General features: G+C 44.5%; 1 protein-coding gene across 1 annotated transcript in view; it reads right to left on the bottom strand.

Moving 5' to 3' along the window:
• Positions 1–281: 281 nt before the first annotated feature.
• LOC140198796 (glucose-6-phosphate exchanger SLC37A1-like) overlaps positions 282–10,661 on the bottom strand; it is a 148,950-nt gene continuing 138,570 nt past the window's right edge. Inside the window, exons 19-20 of the mRNA XM_072259832.1 lie at positions 8,904–8,965; positions 282–8,522 (exon numbers count right to left, since the gene is read on the bottom strand). Of these exons, the coding sequence (XP_072115933.1) occupies positions 8,507–8,522; positions 8,904–8,965 (78 nt within the window). The 3' untranslated portion in view covers positions 282–8,506. The remainder of the gene's footprint in view (positions 8,523–8,903; positions 8,966–10,661) is intronic.

Raw genomic sequence — 10,661 nt, 5'->3', positions numbered from 1 at the left:
ATTAACCCCTCTCCCCTTCAATGCATATCTGGTATTAGACAATTCAACCCTGGGTAAAAGATACTGTCTGTCTTCTCTATCTGTGCCTCTTATAATCTTATGAACCTCTATCAGATCTCTCCTCAGCCCCCACCGTTCCGGAGAAAACAATCCAAGTTTGTCCGACCTTGGTATTTCAACACTCGAGCACAGTTCCAGTCAAGATCTTGTAAACAGTTTGCACTGGCTTTAGTTGTGATTGTTTGTGACCCTGGTCAGGTTATTTCCCTTCCCTCCCCCCAGCCCCCAACCAGCAGTATCTAAAGTTGTTGAGTTTGGACATGGGTGGAAGGGATGTGACAGGCTCAGAGATTCCCAGCCTGGGGTTCTCAGACTCTTTGCTTAATGGTATTAGTCTATGGCATAAAAAAGACTGGAAGCCCACCTGATGCAGGTCAATGGGACTAGGCAGTTTAAATTGTTCAGCATGGACTAGATGAGCCTGTTTCTGTGTTGTACTTTCCTATCACTCTCTAGAGCAAGACAACGCTGGACAGGCCACTTGGCCCACCATGTTGTGTCAGTCTTGTTACAAATTTAAATTGAATACCCTTGTTATTACTTTCACTGGTTTTATTTGTCACATGAACATCAAAATATACAGTGAAATGTGTTGTTTATTGTTACAATATTGTCCATATCCCTCATTCCCTTCATACCCTTGTCTGCCGAAAAGCCTCAAACTCCAGGTAACTGCCTGATCCCACTGTCATCCCAAGCAGTGCAACCCAGGCACCAATCACTCCTCGTGTGTAAAAACTTGCCCCTCACATCAACTTTAAACTTCACCCTCGTCATTGGATATATTTCAGGCAGAGTTTGATTCCAAGGGATGAAGGGATACTGGAAGAAGGCAGGAGATTGAGGCTGAGATGGAAAGGGATCAGCCATGATGAAATGGCAGAGCAAACTCGGTGGGCCAAATGGCCTAATTCTCTTCCTATATCTTATGGTTTTATGGTCATTTGGGGTTTGGCATTTCTACCCTGAAGAACCAACTCTGTCTGTATCTCTCATAATTTAAAAATTCTCTATCGAGTGTTCTCTCAGTCTCCGATACTCTGGAGAACAGCCAAATTTGTAGTTTCCCAGTTGGGTGGCAAAGCGAGAGACAGGACCTGTCTAGTACAGGAAATGCAAATCCCTACAAAGGATTGCAAGGACTGCTGAGAGCATCTTCAGGGTCTCTGTTCCACCCACGAGCAGGGCCCTTAGCATTGTCAATGATCCCTCCCATCTGTCTACCATTCTCTACCACCAGGCAGGAGGTACCATAGCATTAGGAGAAGATCTGTTAGGATGGGAAACAGCTTCTTCCCCCAGGTGTGACACTGCTGAACTCTCTGCCACCACCCAGTTCTCATCACATATGAAGTACCATTATACTGTTTACCTTTTAACTTGAGTTATAAATGTATCTTTTTATTTGTTAATTTGTTTGTGGTAATACTACTTTATGTGTTATGAGTGTGAGTTATATGTACTGTGTTGTGCTCCTTGTTCCGGAGGAACATTGCTGCGTTGACAGTACACATACATACCGCTGAACGCCAATAAGCTTGAGCTGGACTTGCCTAACCCGAAACAGGGTGAAGTACAGTTTCTCAGCAATTGATTTTCAGATTACCAAATCAGGATTTCCCATCCACACAAATTGTTATTTCTGGGAATATGAGGGAGGCCAAGCTGCTTCACAGCATTTTCACCAAGCAGCACTTGGGGCACTGATCGTAGATGTTAGCGTGCCAGATTGCAGTTGTGTACGACGTTACAGAGGTCACGTTTGGAATATAGTGTTCACGGTGGTCACCCTGCAGAGGAGATTTGCCAAGATGTTACCAGGCCTTGACTGACTGAGTTATAGAGACAGCTGAGCAGGTTGGGACTTTATTCCTTGAAGTGTAGGAGAATGAGGGGCAATCTTACAGATGTGTGCAAAATTAATAGGGTCATGGAGAGGGTAAATGCACCATCTTATTTTCCATGGTCAGGGAATCAGGAACTAGAGGACACACGTTTAAGGTGCAAAGGGAGAGATTTAATAGGAACCTAAGGGGCAAATTTTTTTCATCCAGACGGTGGTCTGTAAATGGAATGAGCTGCGAAAGAGAGTGGTTGGGGCGAGGGCATGAAGAGACATTTGGACAGGTACATGGATAGGAAAGAACACAGAACACCATAGTGCAATACAGGCCCTTCAGCCCACAATGAAATGCTAACTCTTTAACCTACACTTCCGTTCTACAAAGCCCTCCATTTTTCGTTCATCCATGTGCCATCTAAATGCCCCTGATGTACCTGCCTCTTCTACCACCTCTGGAAGGACATTCCAGGCACCCATCGTTCTGCAAAAATCTCATTTCTGACATTTCTCCTGAATTTTCCTCCAATAGTACTGGCCATTCTGACACTGGCTATCCTCTCAATCCATGCCTCTTATCATTTTGTACACCGTGAGGTCCAGGTGACTTACTTACCTTCAGATCTCTCAGCTTCCCAAGCACCTTCTCCACAGTAACAGTGACTACACTCACTTCTACCCCCGCCACTCTCCAGTTACTGGTGTTTTGCTGATGCAAAATACTTAGAGTTTGTCCCTCGTTTCTTTGACCCCATTATTACCTCTCCAGTGGTCCAATATCCACTCTTGCCTCTATTTTACTCTTTATGTATCTGAAAATATTTCGATATCCTCTTACATTAATGCATAGTTTACCTTCACATTTCATCTTTTCTCTCCTTGTTGCTTTTGTTTCACTTCTGATGGTTTTCACAAGCTTCCCCATCCTCTAACTTCTGTCAAGGCACCTCTCATCCTCCTTGGCTCCAAGGTATAAAACCCTAACAGGTTTAGAAACATAGAAAACCTACAGCACAATACAGGCCCGTCGGCCCAAAAAGTTGTGCCGAACATGTCCCTACCTCAGAAATTACTAGGCTTACCCATAGCCCTCTATTTTTCTGAGCTCCATGTACCTATCTAAAAGTCTCTCAAAAGACCCTATCGTATCCGCCTCCACCACCGTTGCCGGCAGCCCATTCCATGCACTCACCACTCTCAGCGTAAAAAACCTAAGCCTGACATCTCATCTGAACCTACTCCCCAGCACATTAAACCTGTGTCCTCTTGTGGAAAAAGCCTCTGACTATCCACACGATCAATGCCTCTCATCATCTTTTACACCTCTATCAGGTCACCTCTCATCCTCCTCTGCTCCAAGGAGAAAAGGCCGAGTTCACTCAACCTATTCTCATAAGGCATGCTCCCCAATCCAGGCAACATCCTTGTAAATCTCCTCTGCACCTTTTCTATGGCTTCCACGTCCTTCCTGTAGTGAGGCACAGTACTCCAAGTGGGGTCTGACCAAGCTCCTATATAGCTGCAACATTACCTCTCGGCTCCTAAACGCAATTCCACGATTGATGAAGGCCAATACACCAGATGCGTTCTTAACTACAGAGTCAACCTGCACAGCTGCTTTGAGCGTCCTATGGACTCGGACCCCAAGATCCCTCTGATCCTCCACACTGCCAAGAGTCTTACCATTAATACTATATTCTGCCATCATATTTGACCTACCAAAATGCACCATTTCACACTTATCTGGGTTGAACTCCATCTGTCACTTCTCAGCCCAGTTTTGCATCCTATCGATGTCCCACTGTAACCTCTGACAGCCCTCCACACCATCCACAACACCACTAACCTTTGTGTCATCAGCAAATTTACTAACCCATCCCTCCACTTCCTCATCCAGGTCATTTATAAAAATCACAAAGAGTAAGGGTCCCAGAATAAATCCCTGAGACACACCACTGGTCACCGACCTCCATGCAGAATATGACCCGTCTACAACCACTCTTTGTTTTGTGGATCCAGAACTAGCTTGCCCCCAGAAGGCAATGTCCCCTTGGATCCCATGCCTCCTGGCTTTCTCAATAAGCCTTGCATGGGGTACCTTATCAAATAACTTGCTGAAATCCACATACACTACATCCACTGCTCTACCTTCATCAATGTGTTTAGTCACATCCTCAAAGAAATTCAATCAGGCTCGTAAGGCACGACCTGCCCTCGACAAAGCCATGCTGACTATTCCTAATCATATTATACCTCTCCAAATGTTCATAAATCCTGCCTCTCAGGATCTTCACCATCAATTTACCAACCACTGAAGTCAAACTCACTGGTCTATAATCTCTACTCCCTTTCTTGAATAAAGGAACAACATCCACAACCCTCCAATCCTCCGGAACCTCTCCTTTCCCCATTGATGATGCAAAGATCATCGCCAGAGGCTCAGCAATCTCCTCCCTCGCCTCCCACAGTAGCCTGGGGTACATCTCATCTGGTCCCGGTGACTTATCCAACTTGTTGCTTTCCAAAAGCTCCAGCACATCCTCTTTCTCAATATCCACATGCTCAAGCTTTTCAGTCTGCTGCAAGTCATCACTACAATCACTAAGATCCTTTTCCATAGTGAATACTGAAGTAAAGCATTCATTAAGTACCTCTGCTATTTCCTCCGGTTCCATACACACTCTCCCACTGTCACACTTGATAGGTCCTATTCTTTCACGTCTTATCCTCTTGCTCTTCACATACTTGTAGAATGCCTTGGGGGTTTCTCTTAATCCTGCCCGCCAAGGCCTTCTCATGGCCACTTCTGGCTCTCCTCATTTATAAGCTCCTTCCTGTTAGCCTTATAATCTTCTAGATCTTTTATATTACCTAACTCTCTGGACCTTCTGTAAGTTTTTCTTCTTGACTAGGTTTATTACAGCCTTTGTACACCACAGTTCCTGTACCCTACCATAACTTCCCTGAATCATTGGAACGTACCTATGCAGAAATCCACATAAATATCCCCTGAACATTTGCCACATTTCTTCCGTACTTTTCCCTGAGAATATCTGTTCCCAATTTAAACTTCCAATTTCCTGCCTGATAGCTTCATAACTCCCCTTACTCCAGTTAAACACTTTTCAAACTTATCTGTCCCTATCTCTCTCCAACGCTATTGTAAAGCAGATAGAATTGTGATCACCATCTCCAAAATGCTCTCCCACTGAGAGATCTGACACCTGACCAGGTTCATTTCCCAATACCAAATCAAGTACAGTCTCTCCTCTTGTAGGCTTATCTACATATTGTGTTAAGATGTAGTTTTATTGTTGAAACATATTGTTTAGAGGGAGAAATAGTATTTACAGAGGCACCATTCCCTCAAATTTTTTTAAATAGCTGCACGGACCAACCATTGCTCTGAGCAGGAAATTTTTTACATGGCCTGAAAATAGTTAGCACTTAATTTTTTTTTGGAATATGCATACTATGAATGAAACTTGAAAAATCACATACTTCTGATTTTATTTATTAATTGAAGGATATAACGAAAAAGTACGTCAAAGAAAACGTTTTATAAACTTTTTATAGCTGCATCCCATTCCAGCTGTGTGGCAGCAAAGGCTATGTGCTCAGGAGTATTTTAGTTACTGTGCGGCCACGCACCGATCAGTTTAGAGAAAGAGATATGAAGGTAAGGCAAATTGGACTAGTGTAGATCGGAATCTTGGTCAGCATGGAGCAGATGGGCTGAAAGGCCTGTTTCCATGCTGTATGATTCTGTGATTTATTCAACAGGTTTTATCTCTTTTACAGTAGCCTTTGTGTTTAATTCATCCCAGTACTAGCATTTTTGAGCCATGAGATTACTGTTTGTTCCAAGGTCAAGGAGTTAAAGGGGAGGAGTGGGGTGTGGGACAGCAATCCTGGTGGGAATCGGGGAAATTTCGATGTGGAAGTTGGGGGGGATGGCTGTAAGTTGGATATGTGGGATGGGAACTGAGGAACAGAACACACACAGTCAGTCCCAACATGACAATAACGTATACAAGGCACCGGAGGAGGGATGACTGAACTCCTTCACTCTCTCTGCTGCAACAGTGGGATTTCTCAGAAGCCACCCATTTCAATTCAGCTTCCCAGTTCCACTCCAAAGTGTTGGTTCACGGTCTCCCCTACTGCCGCAAGACCTCTCACAGTTTGGAGGAGCCACACCTCATATTCTGTTTGGGTGACCTCCACCCTGACAACCAGAGATATCAGCTGGCTTCATCTGTCTGAAGGACTTAAGCACACAAGCCCCACTGGCACTCTGCCAACAACAAGGTGCTGTTTTACTTTGGAAAGAAAGTCACAAAACCGTGTTGCTCCAGACGACCTGGTATAGAGAGTGCACAGATTTATTTTAGAAAGAGTCTTCTGGGCAAAGCTCCTTCATCTATGGACTGAATTAATCTCCTACCACATCCTGCTTTCTGGAGGATGCTGCGTTTGCTCAACAGGGGGGAAGACCTTTGGGAGTGAGAAAAGTTACAAGGTGCTGTCCAAACGCAGGCTGCAAAGTGCCTCAACACTCAATGTGTGTTGCTGCAGCTGTTCCCCTCCCAGGTCAGTTCTCACTCCTCCGTATTACAGCACATCTTCTTTCCTCCCATTACAGCATTAGCTTGTACTGACTCTCTCCTCACTATTACAGCACCAGCTTGCACTGACACTCTCTCCCCCATTACAGCACCAGCTTGCACTGACTCTCTCTCCCCTCATTGCAGCACCAGCTTGCACTGAATCTCTCCCCTCATTGCAGCACTAGCTTGTACTGACTCTCTCTCCCCCATTACAGCACTAGCTTGTACTGACTCTCTCTCCCCCATTACAGCACTAGCTTGCACTGACTCTCTCTCCCCTCATTGCAGCACCAGCTTGCACTGAATCTCTCCCCTCATTGCAGCACTAGCTTGTACTGACTCTCTCTCTCCCATTACAGCACTAGCTTGTACTGACTCTCTCTCTCCCATTACAGCACTAGCTTGTACTGACTCTCTCTCCCCCATTACAGCACTAGCTTGTACTGACTCTCTCTCCCCCATTACAGCACTAGCTTGTACTGACTCTCTCTCCCCCATTACAGCACTAGCTTGCCTCCTTTCCATTTTGGCACCGGCCCTGGACTCTGCCCTGAGATTCATTTGCACTGATCAGTCGTTGCCGAAATTCTGTTGAATAACGTTCCTTCCCACACCCACCCTGGAAAATAATCAAGCTCTAACGCAGAACATTTGACAAAATCACCCTTCCACCAACACAGGCCTGGTCCTGGCAAAGAGTGAAAGGTTACCCAGGATGGAAAGGAAGGCAAAGGTGAGTTTACGAACTTACTGAACAACAAGCTCCTTTTAGGTTACATGGTTAGCACAACATTATGGGCCAAAGGGCCTGTAATGTGCTGCAAATTTCTATGTTCTAATTTCCTAAAAAGTTTGTTTGACAGAATCAGCTCCCACAACCAAGGTTGGTGATCTTAACTGATGTGTTCCTATTTCATTCTGTCAGCTAAAGGCAGACAGACACATGCTGGAAGGATCATATACATTCACAGGCTGGCATCTGAAGATGGGTGGGTAATTCAGCGTTACAGCAGGGACACAGATCTAACCTACTAGTCAATTTCACCTGTCAAGACGTCAAATCTTAAAATGTTGCTCGTAACACTGAAATTGGTTGGAGATCTGCAAAACAATGGGCTGTTAACACTTGTCACAATAACAAGACCTAAAGGCAACTTGCTAACGCAACAGCAACACGCAGGCCACTGAGGGGTTTCAGCAGGTCAGACAACATCCGTGGAGGGAAAAATCAATCGACTTTTCAGGTTGAGATTTCAGATTTTAGACTTGGACATACATCACAGCAACAGACCCTTCCAGCCAAATGAGCCAGCGCTCCCACAATATCAGCTGTCCACTTCCTTCCACAGATGCTGTCTGACCTGCTGAGCTCCTCCCACACTTTGGTTGTTGCTCCAGATTCGAGCATCTGCTGTCTCGCCTTCACATTTGATAACATCTTTTTTGAGGAAAATGATTGTCAACTAATTCCAGAAGATTTGGCTCCAGTGAGTTGGAAAGAACAATAAGATTGGCACCGTTCCATTCGTGGATACAAAGTGCTTGCCTGTAGTGGACTGACAGGCACTTGCTCCTGACGCTCTGTAGATAATTCACATGCAGAGCTCGAAATAGTTGTAGACCAGATTGCGTAAGAGATTGGAGCCCTCCAAAAAAGGGGATACATTCATAAGAACTGCAGCTGCAATAATACAGTACCTCTCATTTCATAAATAACCAGATAATCTCTAATGAACTATAAAGGCACCTATTCTGGTAAACGTCAGACGGAGAGCACATCGAACAGGATGTGATCGAGGTGGCAGGTATAGTTCACCGCAAAGTTCAAATGGAATGTGATTCTGAGGCTGGAGGGTGTTGTCTAATGCCCGGGATCACACACCAGTTTGTGTTCCCACCATGGCTCCTCCAGCATTGTGCAAATACGCTTCATCGCGAACAGTACAAAGTGTGGCTTGATGGAGAGCTCGTCAAAGCTGTGCACCGAGGTGGGGCATCAGTGTTCCTTCAACCTATAGGGAGGTAGTGCGAAGAGATGGGAGGGAGGAAACATGAAGACAATTAGTGAAAACATATGCAATTCATCATGTCAATGAACTCCATTATTCCCCACTCAGTGAGCAGATATTTACTGACAGGTCATATTGATGAATATGGCTGACGACATGTTTTATATACGGGTGCGTGAGAGAGAGGGAGACTGCGAACGTGTGAGAGACTGTGTGCCTGAGAGCAACTCTGTGTGTAAGAGCCTGCACATGTATGACTGTCTGCCTTTCCATGTGTTTGTGTCTGTGTGTCAGTATCTGTAGCTACGACAGACACAGACACTCGGGCCCTTTAATGCCCTGTCCACGACGTGCCACTTCAGTGGGAGTACAAGTTCAACTTACTCAAACTCATCTGTCTTTGGTCTAAAAATATGCAGCTCCTTCAGTATGAGACGCAGCAGCAACTGAAATAAAAACACAGTCAGGGTTCGGACAAAATTTCAAGTGTAAAAATCTACCTCACAGATGATTCAAGTTAACAGATAACAAGATGGAATGATGAACATGAGTCCTAACATAACACTGCCACTGGGCAGGAGGTCCAGGAGCCTCAGGAACCTCAGGTCCCACACCACCAAGTTCAGCAACAGTTATTACCCCTCAACCATCCAGCTCCTGAACCATCGTGAATAACTTCACTCACCACAACTCTGAACTGAATCCACAACCAACAGACTCACTTTCATAGACTCTGAAACTTGTGTTCTCAGTATTATTTATTTATTCATTTATTTTTATTTATTATTTGCATGATTTGTCCTTTTTTGCACATTGGTTGTCAGTCTTTGTTTATGTACGGTTTTTCATTAACTCCATTGCATTTACATGCTACATGTTCAGAACAGCTTTGTGGGCCGAAGGGCCTGTATTGTGCTGTAGGTTTTCTATCTTTCCATTTCTTTATTGTTCTGTAAATGCCCACAAGAAACTGAATCTCAGGGTTGTATATGGTGACAGATACACACTTTGATAATAAATTTACTTTGAACTTTGGATAAACATGAAAAGTTTAGAATAAATATTAATGGTTGGAAGCCATACATAGATTCCACATCAAAAACAAAAAGAAGGCAACTGTTCCTATGCTGTATGGTCTTATCAAAGTCAAGCTCAATGCAAGGTCGGAGGAACGATGAAGATTTTATTATCTTTAGGTACAGCACAGTAATAGGACCCTCCAGCATAACGATCCCATGCTGCCCATGTACACCCATGTGACTAATTAACCAACTAACCAGGAGGTCTTTGGACTGTGGGAGGAAAACGGAGGAGAACATACAAACCCCTTACAGAGAGCAGCAGGAAATGAACTGTAGTAGCATTACACTTATTGCTATGCTACCAAACCACTCTGATTGCGGCTGTCATCAGCAAGGCCGATGTTTATTGCCCACTCTCTAAGTGCCCCTGAGAGAGCAATGGCGAGTCACTACAGACGCTCTGGTGCAGATGGTCCCAACAGCACCTTCTGTTTGAGATACAGCCCTTCTGGCTCAACAAACTACTGATTTAACTCTAGACTAATTCACAATGACCAATTAACCTACCAACCAGATGGAGCAGATAGCGTACATGACAGAGTTCTGAAAGAGGTGGCTGAATAGATCGCGGAGGCATTTGGAATGATCTTTCAAGAATCACTAGATTCTGGAATGGTTCCGGAAGACTGGAAAATTGAATATGTCGCTCCACTCTTCAAGAGGGGAGAGAGGCAGAAGAAAAGAAACTATAGACCTGACAGTCTGACTGCATGCTATCCTTGCTTTTTACCACCTGTCCTATCCTGAGTCCCTTCACACTTATCTTGGAAAGGATGAGCTGAAACTGGAGAGGGTTCAAAGGAGATTCATGAAAATGATTCCAGAATTGAAATGGCTTGTCATATGAAGAGCATTTGATGGCTCTGGGCCAATATTCACTAGAATTTAGAAAAATGAGGGATAATGTCATTGAAACCTATAGAATGGTGAAAGGCCTTGAAACAGTGGCTATAGAGAGGATGATTCCTATAGTGGGAGAGTCCAAGACCAGAGGGGACAGCCTCAGAATAGAGAGTCAGCCTTTTCGAATGGAGATGAGGAGAAATTTCTTTAGCCAGAA

Source organism: Mobula birostris, chromosome 6, assembly GCF_030028105.1.
Source record: "Mobula birostris isolate sMobBir1 chromosome 6, sMobBir1.hap1, whole genome shotgun sequence".
NCBI classification, from domain to species: domain Eukaryota; kingdom Metazoa; phylum Chordata; class Chondrichthyes; order Myliobatiformes; family Myliobatidae; genus Mobula; species Mobula birostris.
Note: the sequence above shows the minus strand (reverse complement) of the source record. Positions and strands in the feature narration are given on the sequence as shown.